At 60.1% G+C, this 13,205-nt stretch overlaps 4 protein-coding genes across 4 annotated transcripts, besides 1 other annotated feature; 2 read left to right on the forward strand and 2 right to left on the reverse strand.

Moving 5' to 3' along the window:
- Positions 1 to 79: 79 nt before the first annotated feature.
- Positions 80 to 774: a sequence feature (In-frame stop codon was detected at splice-junction site;~hypothetical protein).
- Positions 775 to 1,051: 277 nt separating this feature from the next.
- On the forward strand, positions 1,052 to 2,125 carry PAN0_036c6296 (uncharacterized protein; the record flags this gene model as incomplete). The annotated part of the gene is made up of 2 exons (XM_014798243.1): positions 1,052 to 1,105; positions 1,223 to 2,125. The coding sequence occupies 2 exons, from the start codon at positions 1,052 to 1,054 to the stop codon at positions 2,123 to 2,125; spliced, it is 957 nt and encodes a 318-aa protein (XP_014653729.1).
- Positions 2,126 to 3,526: 1,401 nt separating this feature from the next.
- PAN0_036d6297 (uncharacterized protein) lies at positions 3,527 to 5,092 on the reverse strand (the record flags this gene model as incomplete). The annotated part of the gene is made up of 1 exon (XM_014798244.1): positions 3,527 to 5,092. The coding sequence occupies one exon, from the start codon at positions 5,090 to 5,092 to the stop codon at positions 3,527 to 3,529; it is 1,566 nt and encodes a 521-aa protein (XP_014653730.1).
- Positions 5,093 to 5,465: 373 nt separating this feature from the next.
- PAN0_036c6298 (septum-promoting GTP-binding protein 1) lies at positions 5,466 to 6,729 on the forward strand (the record flags this gene model as incomplete). The annotated part of the gene is made up of 5 exons (XM_014798245.1): positions 5,466 to 5,512; positions 5,732 to 5,923; positions 6,010 to 6,225; positions 6,294 to 6,639; positions 6,718 to 6,729. 5 exons carry the CDS (start codon positions 5,466 to 5,468, stop codon positions 6,727 to 6,729), a joined length of 813 nt encoding a protein of 270 aa, XP_014653731.1.
- Positions 6,730 to 7,003: 274 nt separating this feature from the next.
- Positions 7,004 to 13,198, reverse strand: PAN0_036d6299 (RNB-domain-containing protein; the record flags this gene model as incomplete). The annotated part of the gene is made up of 2 exons (XM_014798246.1): positions 7,004 to 10,400; positions 10,959 to 13,198. The coding sequence occupies 2 exons, from the start codon at positions 13,196 to 13,198 to the stop codon at positions 7,004 to 7,006; spliced, it is 5,637 nt and encodes a 1,878-aa protein (XP_014653732.1).
- Between the last annotated feature and the right edge of the window lie 7 nt (positions 13,199 to 13,205).

Here is a 13,205-nt window from a genome sequence, read left to right on the forward strand (position 1 = left end):
CCCCCCCCCCCCCCCCCCCCCCCCCCCCCCCCCCGGCTTCTCAGCGATTGCGCCCTACGCACCTGCCCTGGCTGGCCAGCTGAGGTGGTTCCTTCGGCTACCCCGCCAGGCTCTCATGCCCCCAACTATGCGCTTGCTCTCCACCCTAGACTCGTCAATCGACACTCGCCTGGTGCTGGTCCCCACATAGAATCCCCGCTCTCCCCAACCTTGACAGCTCACACTGCTGCAGAGCGTCTCGCTTCGGCCTCACCCGAATCGAGCCCACTTTCGGCGGCTTCCGACAAGCGTGCAAGTACTGTGCTCCCCCGCACTGTCACGCCTGCTGTACGGAATGCACTCCGCTCGTCTGACCGCGGCTCGTCCGCAAGGTGCTCCACGCATGTCGGTCATTTGCTAGGCCTTTCTCTGCCCATTCGCCTAGACTCCCGCGACTCGCAGTACCGCTCGTCTGGCCCCACAGCGAGTTGCTCGCTCGACTCGGCCTGCCCTGCTACGCCGCTGTCGAGGCAACCACGCAAAGCGGAGGGACCGTGCGGCGGGCTCAACTGCCTCGCTCACACGCCGCTGCTCGACCCTTTCCTAGTCATCCGTGGTCCGGCCTCCTCGAGCAGCTGGCATCGTCGGAAGGCGAAGCCTATAAAGAAGGCCGACCTCGACGTCTCCCTCCTTCCCTCCTCTCCATCAGAACAAACAACGATATTGCAATCTCTCGAGTCGATCTCTCTCGCTCAAGACAACCACTTAGCCAGCTCTCACACTCTCACCACCTGACGCAGCGTTTGCCTCCTTTGCCCTCGTCGACACTCACGTCCACCAGCGCACTCCTTGCCGCCGCCGTACAATTTGACCAACGGCCGCCCCCTATTCACTACCTTTGGACCGGTTGCGAGCGTTCTAGTATCTAGTCGTTCGCTTTCGCTCCCCACCCCAAGCAAACCTCCTCGTAGCCGCTCGGGCTACGTTATCCACCACCTCCAAGCGTCTTTAGCAAGGCTACCCCCCTCCCCCCCTCCCAACCCACCCCCTCTCCATATCTCCTCCCGCCAAAATGGGCAAGAAGCAGAACAAGAACCAGGAGCAGGCCGTCGACCTCACCAACGCAGTAAGTAGTGCTCGCCACCCAGCATCCCCTCATCCCCTCAATCTCCACGGCCTTCCGTCCTCCAACAATATTTCCCCGTACTGACAATTGTACATGCTCCGGCTTTCAACTTGACAGGGCCCCAAGGACTGCGGCGTGATCTTCGACAGCTCTGATGCGGTCTTGGACGAGGCCAAGAAGATGGTCCGTCTCAACCATGTCTCCAAGCCCTGGACTCGCGAGTCCTGGGAGAAGGCTAGGCCCTTCATCCTCGAGCAGCGCCAGAAGCTCGAGACCTCTGGCTGGGCGGGCACCGACTCGGCCCGTACCGAGCTCTACGTGCTCCGCCGCAACGCTCCCCACGGCGCCTTCACCGAGGACGGCTTCATGTACATCAGGATCCCCAAGAAGTTTATCGACTTCCACCGATCCAGCCGCTCCGCGGACGAGGAGAAGACCGAGGAGAACGACGACGGCAAGCAGCGCAAGACGCTCCGCCGCCGCAAGGAGAACGCCCCGTCGTACAAGCTCGACAACGAGTTCATCTGGAAGGTGCGCGTCGACGGCGACGGCGACAACAGCGACCGAGACCCCAACGTCATCCTCGACACGCCCGAGCCATTGGAGAACATCTTCTACCTCGTGCAATGTCTGTCGCCCGGCATGGCCCGCCTCGAGTACAACCGCAAGGACGCCATGCAGCCCAACACCAAGCAGTCTGACCTCCGCGACGACCCAGAGGCCCCGGCAATGCGTCACCGCGCCGTGTTTGCCGCCAGCGAGAAGATGATGCGCACCCTCCCTCCCGTCTTCTGGATGAAGAAGAACGAGATCGAGCTCCGCAAGATCCTGGGTGCCGAGGCCTTCGAGGCTACCATGCGCGCTGCTCAGGAGCCTGCCCGCTCGCACACCCGCGACGTCAAGGGCCTCAACGAGAAGGTCTGGGAAGAGGCTCTGCCGCCCCGCGCCGAGTCGGACAAGAAGAAGAGCAGGAAGGCAAAGGCGCCGAAGGTCTCGAACGCGGTTGCGGCAAGTGCATGAGGAGCGGCTACGTGTGGCAACGGATCGCCCATCGACTTCCAGGCGCGACGGGCATTGATGATCGCTACTTTCGTTGTTGCTGCACGCAGCCGCTCCTCATGCGCTTGCCCGCATACCGCCTTTGCTTCCGAATCCTGAACCGTGGCCCGTATCTGCTCTAGCTCCGCTCCGCTCCGTTCCCGGCAACGCGCACAAAGACTACGCAAGAAAACCCATACCTACTGGCTCCGTCGAGACCGGCTCCGTTTTCCTTGTCCTTGGTCCCTTCTCGAAGACTACTGCTCTCCAGCCGTTGGCGCGTCCTGCGCTCTTCCTCTATTCTCCTCCTTGGTCGTGCATCGCGGCAATGGATGGTCCTGGCTCTGCGCCGGTCTTGCCATTCCAACCCTGCTGGCACACTTCGCCATGCCACCTCCTCCAATCTCTCTGATCGCGCAACTCGCCGATCGCAACCATCTCTACTGCAGCACCTCAACTCGTCCTGCCTCTCATCTGACTATCTATCCATGTACCACCATCGCAAACTCGCATCATCGTCTTCCGCATCCAGTCGGCTTCATCCCTCCTCGTTCACGCACCTCGTGGAGTAGATGCCTGGCCCCGTCCAACGGCTTTTTTGTAGTAGTATCCAAGCATTCCGCACACAGTATCAATGTCGAACAACGTCTTTTCTCTTGTTCAAGCTTGCGCGAGTGGTCGTGTGTGGGTCGTGCTGCGGTGAGGCGACGCAACGAGGTGCGCAGTACCGATGGCTCGAAGATTGTTCTTAGCAGTGGGCGGACAATCCGATGTTCAGTCGTAGACTTGCGGCATTGCTCGGATTCATTCTGACCTCTCTTCGTCAAAGCACCTTGAGCCTGCCTTGACGTCAACCATTCGTCGCCGTTCCCGTGGATGGCGCTAGGAGCAATCGCGCCTCGCATACAAGTGCCCGGAGCGACCTGTGCTTCCGGTGCGGCGGGACGAAGTGGCCAAACAGGCGAACGACGAGCGCTTTCCCATGCCAACACCTCACGAATTCTCTCTTTCGATCCACGACGAACACCAGACAAAGCACACGACCCTTGTCTCAACCCTGACGCCAATCACGTGAAGTTGTCGACTCCAAACGGCGATCTATACAGCGTCAGCCCAGCTCCACTCACTGATCGATTGGCACAAAGACCTGCTCGGAAGCAGCCCGCCTCATCGTTCTCGGACCGCGTATGTATTTGATCAGGCTTTTTGCGGCATCAAGAAAGCAATCGGCCATCTTTCGGTAGGACTCGTCAACTTGACTACCGAAAACTTTCTCAGAGGAACCTCCGATCGTCGTATGCAGACACCCCTGCCCAGAGCTGGACAGCAATCACGATGTCCAAGGTGAGTGAAAATTGACCATTGCATGCGAAAGAGAGCGCTTCATTTCGACTCGGATTCATCTGGCTGCTCGGAAGCCTCGTTGTCTTCGTCGGCGGCATCGGCATCTTGGTCGACCTCCTCGTCTTTGTCCTCGGACTGCGCGTCGTTTTCAGGCGTGGGTGCGCGTCGGTTGCCGATCCACTCGCGCCGCGTCTGACCCAAGGCAGCGCGCAGCTTGTACTCGTACAGCCCTTCTTGACCCCAGACGCGTTCGAGCGTCTGGTCGTCGTCCCAGCGCTCGCGCTGCTGCTGGAAGCGTTGCTTGGCCTTTTCCTCCAGCTCTCGTGCTTTCGCCGAGGTAGCCGTCGCGATCGAGTCAGCGTCCACCTCCTCAATAAGCGCCTGGTTGACCTGGACATAGTTCGGACCCCACACCTCCTCCACTAGCGGTGGGCCCGATGGGACCGCGAGGATCTTGCCGTCGGCACGGTCGATGTACCTGAAGAACGGAGCAGGCATCTCCTTGAGCGCCTTGCGCGAGATCTCTTCGCGTCCGCGGCGACGAGCTTGTTCGGCCTCGTCGTCCGAGTCCTCGGCACTGCCCGCACGCGGAAGCTTGTTGCGACTCCTGCCGACCTGCTTCTTGAGCAGCCGGTTGATCGTCTCGACCTTGTCGTCTTCGAGCTTCTTCTCCACCTGGTTCTTCCTCTTGCGCGCCGTCTCGCTTCGGCGCAGAGCAATCTCGTTCTCGGTGAGCTTCTTTTTGCGGTTCGGATCAAACATGGGCAGCTCCAGGTGTTCGGACTCGACGCCGCCCTCGCGCGCGAGCTGGCGCGCCGTCTTGCCGATGATTGCCTGCATCTCTGCAGCAGTCGCCTCGTCCGGCTCGGAAGCCGAATCAGATCCAGAGTCGTCCGGATCAGCAGTGACGGCGCGAGAGACGTCCGGCTCTTCGTCATCGAGTTCGTCCTCATCGGGGGTGCGAATCGAGTCGTCGTCCACGTCCGAGTCTTTGCCCTTGCCGCGCGGCTTCCACTTGACTTTGGTCGAGTCCATGGCGCGGCGCGAAGGTGGAGCGGCTGCTGCTGCACGCGTCGGACGGCTCGAAGGGACGGAGGAGGCTTCGGGCGCAGGGACGGATGCAGCGTTCGGCGTGCGGGTGAGCTTGACACGCAGAGACTTCTTCGCACCCGTGCTGGCAGGTGGTGTCTCGACGGCAGCAGTGCGAGTGGACGTTCGAGATGCCCTCTTGGGTGTGCCTGCTCCGCGAGACGATGATGCCGATTGTCGCCCGGACGTGCGCGACGGCCGCGCCCGGGAGGTAGAAGGCGCGTCGTAGTCCTCGTCGTCTTCGTCAAGCTCGTCGTTGTCATCCTCCACCTCGTCTTCTTCCTCCTCCTCGTCGTCATCAAGCTGGTCAGCATCATCCTCGAGGGCGTCCGCGACTTCCTCTTCATCCTCGTCGTCGTCCTCTGTTGCGCGGACGATGCGACGGCGCTTCTTGGAGGGTGTGCGCGGGGCGGAGGCCATGACCTCGTCGTCGTCCTCTTCGCGGTGGTGGTCCGAGGCAGAGTCTTCACCCGTAAGCTCGCTGCCGTCCGAGAGTGCATCGTAGTCGGCCGGCATGTTGTCTCTTGTCAGCGGAAGAGGTGCTTATTGAACTGTGGCTGTGACGAGATTGCGCGTCTGGATGAAATGAGATCCACGCTGGAAAGCCGAATGAAGTCACGGGGCGGCGGTGATCGATTGTGCTGTGCGAGCGGAAATGCAGATGTGCTCGCTGAGTGCCTTGCTCTGTCTTTTGGGCGGGGCGGGACGGTGACTGTCTCGAGTGTACGGGGCGATGGTCGATGGGAAAGGAAGAATCTCAACGGTGGAGTGATTCTGAGCCAGTCGGGACCATCGACGTGACTTCGATCGGGCAGTCCAGTCTTTGATGTAGCTGTATCGGTGATGAGCGCGGAATTGTGATTTCTCGGGGCGTGTTCTGCAGGCAAGCATGAAAGGGCCTGGACGTGCAGCACCGGCTCAGGCTGAGAGGCTCGAGTGTGACGGACGCGCGCAACCCACACACGCGCCCACCGCAGCAAAAAGTGTTGGTCTCGGGCCCAAGCGCTAACGCTCATGCTGCGCAACCCGGCGGGGCAAGGACCGATCAAGGCGTCATCTTCGCTGGCGCCAAGACGTCTTTCCGCAACTCTTCGTTCATCCCTTTCTTCAAGACACCGCTGCCTGTGCCGCTCCAACAACCTGAACGCTTCGCAGCAAAGCGTCCGGAAAGGCGGGGGCGCTCTCGATCTCGACGCCCTGCCAATCAGTCGGAATCCTAGGCGTTCTCGTTTTGCAGAATTCCACAAGCAGGATCAGTTCGGATCGCTTCGGATCCAACAAGATGTCGGCCGCTTCGTCCTCTAGCAGCCAGGATGCTGGCAACGGCGGCAACTCCGACAAGTCGAGGTAGGTTCTGTCACTGCGTTCGCCTTGCGCCGGCCTTGGGCCGATTCAGTTGTCGCATTCTAATTACCGCCCTTCTCGCAAAGTAGTGTCATTCTCAAGGTCGGCATGGTCGGCGACTCACAAATTGGCAAAACAAGTCTGATGGTTCGCTACGTCGAAGGCAGCTTCAACGAAGATTACATTCAGACGCTCGGCGTCAACTTTATGGAAAAGACCATCTCGATCCGTAATACCGAGATCACCTTCTCCATCTGGGATCTTGGCGGACAGCGCGAGTTCGTCAACATGCTTCCGCTCGTATGGTGCGTTCTGCCAGACTGCCTTCCTCCCTGAATACCCCTGCTGATTGCGTTGCACCATCTCTCAACAGCAACGACGCAGTGGCCATCCTGTTCATGTTTGACCTTACACGCAAGTCCACTCTCAACTCGATCAAAGAGTGGTACCGACAGGCGCGTGGCTTCAACAAGACCGCCATCCCCTTTCTCGTTGGTACCAAATACGACCACTACGCCACGCTTCCGCGCGAGGAGCAAGACGAGATCACAAAGCAGGCCAGGCGCTTCTCCAAAGCCATGAAGGCTCCTCTCATCTTCTGCTCCACCAGCCACGCCATCAACGTCCAAAAGATCTTCAAGGTCCTCCTCGCCAAAGCTTTCGATCTCAAGTGCACCATCCCCGAGATCAAAGGAACAGGCGAGCCTCTCCTCATCTATGTGAGTCCGGTTCAGACCTGCGCAACGGCACCGATGTGGCACTCTGTGCTGACCCTTGCATTTCTGCTCGACTGATAGCTCGACGTCTAGACTCGGCTCGACCGCCCTCACTTACTCCTTACTCCTTGTTCCGTTCAGTATACCCGCCAAGGTCACGCTCTCAGTGATTCCTCCCTTCGTTCAGCTCACGCCTAATGCTCACCAAGTTCAGCCAGCCCCTGGAACCGTCTCGGACACCATTCCCACTGGCCGTACGCGCACGCGAGGCCATTCCCAGAGGACATCAGAAGTCCAGCTGGGATACTGGAATTGCGACGGGAACGTCTCTATGTTGCGAAAGAAGTACAGATCAGGAGAAGCGGTCTCATACGCGGCGCACAAGGAGAGCAGCGCGGATGCCAGCCATGCTGACGGCGACAGGTTCGACCTTGTATGACTTGCCGCTTTCAGGCAGCGGTCCGTCCGTCTCCCACTCGAGGTCCGCGGGAAGGTTGAGTTCCTCGATGTGCACACGCACGCGCGCGGTCAGAGTTTGAATGTTGACTCGCACCTCGGACAGTGCGACGACCGCCGTCAACGGACGATTGAGGAGGCCTGCTCCAGCATCCGTGCCCAAAATGGAGCGTTGGAGCAAAAGGTGAAGCCAGAAACGCTCAGAGATGCGCATGAGCTGTTTGCCGCTCATCTCTTGCCTCTCCAGCTGCGGCAGAAGGCGTTCGATGTCGTGCTCGCCGAAGCGCGGCTTGCCATGCACCAGGTGGTGCTTGAGCTGCCAGTGCGCCAGAATGTCCGGATAGCGACGCAGCGGACTAGTCGTGCGCACGTAACCTCCGTTTGTGAGAGCATCTCGCATGTGCGGCAGTGGGGCGTACGGGCTATCTGTACCCGCCGTGATTCCGAGCGAGAAGTGCGGACCAAATCGCACCGAATAGCCACCAGAGCCGAGCGTGATTCCACGCTGGATCAGGTCGTCATACGGAACCAAGCCGTGTGCGATGAGCCCGCTGTCATCAATCGGCGATACAGGAGGAGCACCTACCGTGCTCAGATCCGGCATGTTGGTGCGCATCGCCAGCAGCTCCTCGATGACCGACCGTGTCTGCGGTGCATTTTGATACCTGTACGCCATCGCGAGCCCATGCTCAGCTCCGTATGCCGCAGCGACTCGTCCGGCAAGAATCATGAATTCGGCCACCACGAAATTCGCCATCGCTGGCACCTCGTCCTTCTTGCCCTGCTGCGAATCCAATGCCCGCGACGACAGGCTGATCTGCGGGAAGCCGGCAAAGAAATACGGCCTCTGCAATGCCGATGCCGACGCTGGCACGTCCGGCAGCGGCAGCGGCGCCACGCTTACCGACGACGTGGGCCTGTGCGGAAACAATGCCGTGCTGCGCGTGCGGTTCTCGCTCAGTCGCGTCGCCACCAGGCTCAGCAACGAGAGATCCGCCGCACGACGCGCTTCGGACGCCGCAGGCGGGGCGCCGGCAATCAACTCGCTCGCGCGCTTGTATGTGATCGCCTGGACATCGTGTACGAACGCCGGACGGACCTTGGTGTCTTGTACGAGACCGGAGGAAAGGTCGACGAGCGCACTGAAGGTCATCACGCGCTGACCCTCCGAGTGGTCCCCTGAGTCGGAGGAGGATGAGGAGCGAAGACCAACGCCGCTACGGACAAAGTCGTCGGGCAGCATCGCCCAGCGTGCTTCGGGGAAGTAGAGCGTCGAGAAACGGCGTTCCGAACGCTTGGCCAGGCTGTCACCCGGCTGCATCCACGCCGTTGGATCGGCAATGTGCACATGCACCCATGCCTGCTCTTTCTCTCTTCCCGGAACGGATTCGACTGATACGCCGTCATCGAGCTCGAACGCTGTCTCGTCGTCGATGACATACACCGGATGGTCCCTGCCAAAATCGTGTCGGATCGCTTCCACCTGCTCGTCCGTGGACACGCCGAATGTCTTCGCGATGCTCTTGCTGTCCACCACGGTTGGCTGGGCTCGTTCGGCCTCCGTCGGATCGCGCTCGGGCTCGCCGCCATCATCGCTCATCATCGCGCTGCGGAAGGTCGCATCGAGTCGAGTCGGGTTCCGCCACGGCGGCATCGCACCGATCTCGGTCAAGAACCGCGTCACAAGCGCGTGCTGCAGGTCTGGCCCTCCCGCTAGATCCGTGCCGACCGTCTCGAGGATCGCCCTGCCCAGCAGCTGCTCGCTGTCGGTCAGGAGCATTCGCGCGGCCTCGTCGAGTCCCAGCAGCTGTTTGGTGTTGGGATGCGGTAGCAGACGGAAATGTCCACCGGCGCGCTTGATGATCTCGCTGGCGATGCTGCCGTGAGTGTCGGCCTGCAGCTCGCGGCGCGAGCCCAGACTGATTTGCAAGAACTCGATGATCGCCCGGTCCTCCGCAGTCCACTCTATGTCCTTGAGTGGTTCGGGCGTATCAATGACCCTCGGAGCGCCGGACGCATCGTACTGCTGCGATTCAGACCATTGGCGGACCTTGCTTGCCTTGCGGCAAAAGGAATCGATGAAGCCTTGGCCTTCCGAGCCTGCAGGAGCGGCAATCCAGCCGGAGATCGTGGCCAGATTGGCACGCTCGGCTTCGCTGCGGCAGTTGAACAGCTGACTTTTGCGGTGCGACAGTCCGTCCGCCAGGAAATGCGATGGCTGCTCGATGAGCAACGCGTACGCTGCGTACACGGTGCTTGCCGTAAACGGCGCGGGCTCCCGGGAACCCACCTTCTTCTTGCCGTTCGGAGCTCTGGAAGCCCGCATTTCATACAGCTCCTGCATGAGTTTCGCCGCCTCGTAAGTGGTGATCGTTCCCGTGCGTAGGTCCGTCCTCTTGTTCCTGAGTTTCGCCACCTCGCGTGACTGCTGCGAAGCACCAGGCACGAGGAACAGCGACTGGAAGCTTGGAAGCAACCGCTGCAGTTCTCGCTCCTTCTGGCGCTCGAGGATGCGCATCTTGGTGCAGATTGCTGCGCGCGCCTCGAAGCGCGTTTGGTCGATCGGCTCTTCCTGCAGCGCGGCACCATCAATCGGATCGGCATCTGCACTTGTGCCAGCCGAGTGATCTTCGTAGCTGCCATCGGTGTCCACGGGCGTCTCGTGACTGTTGGTGGTGACGACGAATCTCCTGCTAGTCGGGGCTGCAGCCTGCACGAGCTCAGGCTCGATGACGTTGGGGATCTGGAACATCACATCTGTATCCCTGTACAGCACAACGGACCCCGTAGTGACGAGCACGTACAAGTCCTTGTGCCCGACCTTTTTACTCTTGTCGTCCGCATCCGTCTCTATGGGCATTTCATCTTCCGGCACGGGTAGAACGATTCCTATGGTGGCGACCTTGCGTCGAATCTCGACGAAGTCGCCTGGTCTGAGGTCTCTGCGTGGCATGACAAAGTCGCGTGCCGAGATTTTGGCGCCTGGCCTTGCACTGTCTACATCCGTCAGCGACTCGGACAGCACTGCATTCGAATGTGCACCCAGAAGATGCTCGAGGTTGCTTGGTGAAGTGGCGCGTGCCAGACTCTTCCTTGCATCGGGTGAGAGTGGCGGTCGTCCCGCATTGCGCCGCGAGCTCGGTCCCGGCGTCGGCTTCCATCCCGAAAAGCGATCGGAGATAGCCTTTTCGATCCGTGCAGCCTGTCCTCCAAGGCGAGATGCAGTGAGTAGGGTGTCTGAAACCTCGTCCTCCTTGCGCCGCTGGTTGATCTTCTTGCTTTTAGCGGCGCTACTGCTTTCGTCGCGGCTGGCGAGTAACGCAGATGCAGAATGAAACGTCCGAGATGACGGCGACGCCGCCTGTTCAAGCAGCGCACGACACGAAGCTGATCGTATGCTCATCCCAAAAGATTCGGAACTCCTTTTGGACAAAACAGGTGGTTCGAGGGTGAGGAAAGCGGTTGAGGATCCATGGCAAGTCTTCTGAAAACTTACCTGAGTCGGAAAAAATTGGGACCGCGGCTCGGGAATCGGCGATCAAATCCCCCTCCACTCGTCTGGACCTGTCCCAAAAATCTGACAGCCAGTCCGCGGCAAAGAAAATCCGAATCCTCATTGCAACTGCGCATCCCGCTGTAGCCTCTCTGGGATCATCGGGCCTCGCCTCGGATTCGCACGAGCCTCAGCAGATGCAAAAGTCTATCATTGCCATGCAAACGAGGAGCGGATTCTGCAGAGAGGCGATGCGAATAAAGACCGAACGGAAGCCGACGAAGTGCCAAAGATGCGAGAAGGAAAGATTGTGCTGAGAAAGAATGAGACACAGTGAAAACGGTGAGGGAAGCTTCAAGCGGCGTAGGCCCACCGCTGACCATGAGTGAGGTCCTTCTCTTCAAGATGGCCGATCTCGGACTCGATGCCGACGTCCTCTTCGCCGAGCTCTCCCGGAGTGAGATCGTCGAAGGGATGCCAGCTGGCTCTCTTGTCGAGCTTGAGCTTCTTCTCGCCAGTGGCATCCATGTTGGCGTACAGCTCCTGACTCTTGTCCGCGTCGAATCGACGACCGACGGCACCGACTTTGCCGAGCGTCTCAAAGAGTACAATCGCTGCGAGGCTTGCCGCGACGGTGCCAAGCAGATTGAGCGACTTCCAGTCGGACTTGAGCGGGAGCAGGCCAAACTCGATGGCGGCAAGGAATCGTACGGTGATGCGCGCCCAGCGCGGCACCAGCGTCGATCCGTACACGTCGAGATTGCGATGCATCATGCCGATGAGACCGAGGCACAACATGACGCACGAGATGGAGCCGCCAAAGTACCACACGTAGCCGCCCTTGATCTTTGTGTTGGAGATGAGCGCCGAGAGCGAGGCGGCCATGAGGATGAGCGAGGCAGTGAGAGGGTAGTGGATGTGGCCAAAGGTGATGCTGGTGAATGAGTTGCGGCGGAGCGCATGCTGATAGACACGGCTGCCGTCGGCGTCGTAGTAGATCCAGATGACCAGCACGCTGATGGTGATGCCGAGTGCCATGCGACCGAACTCGTGATTGAGACCGAAGCTGCCTGGACGAGCGACAAAGTTGCTGCTGATGATCGACTCGCCGACGATGAGGATGACAAAAAGCACATAGCGTTCGATCGAGTGCTCGTGCGATTGGGCAGGAATAAACATGTGGTTGCCCGTGCGTTTGGAGCGTTTGTGGAACAGCTTGATAGCCGCAGCCACCACATAGGCTCGAGCAAGCTCGACGCCGATGCCGGCACCCATCAGGATCAGAATCAGCAGCGGACTGTCGGTAAGCGTGATCGGAATGTAGATCGCTGCGATGACAGTCATGGCCAGCGCATTGAGCCACAGCGCCTTTCGAAACTTGGGCAGACGGAAGCCGTAGTAGATGTAGATGCCCAGTCTCCAGAGCTTGGACACGAGGAAGAAACCGATCGCGGCGTGAATAGCACGGTTGTACCCTTCAGTAAACCAGTAGCCGCCGAACGCGGGCACTGCGAGCTTCACCTCTTCCGCCCCTGCGGACTCTGCCGAGGCTGCACGGCGGAAGATGGACTCGAGCTCTTGAACGATACCGTGCGCATTCATCTGTGAAGGTGCCTCGCCCGTCGCCTCCTCGCTATGCAGCTGTGCCAGCAGCTCGGGCGTGGCCTTGATCAGCTCTACTCCCGACACGTTGGCACAATATCCTCCGAGCAAGATCATCCAGCCCAGCATGAGCAGCCTCTCGAGCATGTCGTCCGTTCCGCTGGTGTTGAGGAAGAGCCTCACGTCGGTCCATAGCGAGAAGCACGGCCAGAAGGAGAGCGCGAACTTGAGCACGTTGATCGCCGAGCTGCTTTCGGCGGTGGCGTGACCGAGGCCATTGACGACGGCGACAAAGATGAGGTCGAAGACGAGCTCAAACTGCGAAGGTTTGCGCTCGTCCCTTTCGCGGTAAAGCTTGTTGCCGTGAAGCCACTGGCGGATGATGGGCCGCTTGATGAGGTGGCGCACTGTGATAGGCACGTCTTCGCCATGCACTTCGATGTGCGGCTTATCAGACATCTTGCTCCTCTCCTTGCCGTGCACCAGATCGAACAAACTTCCGGCGCGAGAGTGGTGCGTTCCAAAACCTTTGGACCTGCGGCGCAGATGCGAGTGCGAGGCACGCGAGCCTGCGCCGATTGGCGCTTTCTCGAAGCTGGAGCGCACCGTAAATCTGCTGTCCTGCGTGTACTCGACGGCCATGGGTGCTGCATGCGTAACAAAGCCTCGCTGACTCGCGGCCGAGATGGACTGCGTCGCAGAGTGCTTTCGGGAAAGGTCCCCAAGCGGGATGGCGGTCTGCAGCTGCGGGTCCACCGGCTGTGCGTGGGCACCGATGGTGTGATGTCGGTGCTGCTCCGAAGTCTCTACATCGTGCCAGGATGTAGCCGAGGGATGCGCGGCGTGGCTCGGATCAGCGTGATGCGGGACGTCGACAGCGCTGTCGTGATATCGATGGCCGAAGGGGCCGTAGAGGTTGGGATCGATGACCTCGGGCTCGTCGTGGACTGCCGTTTCAGGAGGTGCATCGGCTTGCTGCTGCGCACGGAAGGGCCGATGAAAATTCGACATGACTGTC

The sequence above is a fragment of the Moesziomyces antarcticus genome (genome assembly GCF_000747765.1).
Source record: "Moesziomyces antarcticus DNA, scaffold: scaffold_v10036, strain JCM 10317, whole genome shotgun sequence".
In the NCBI taxonomy this organism is placed as follows: Eukaryota; Fungi; Basidiomycota; class Ustilaginomycetes; order Ustilaginales; family Ustilaginaceae; genus Moesziomyces; species Moesziomyces antarcticus.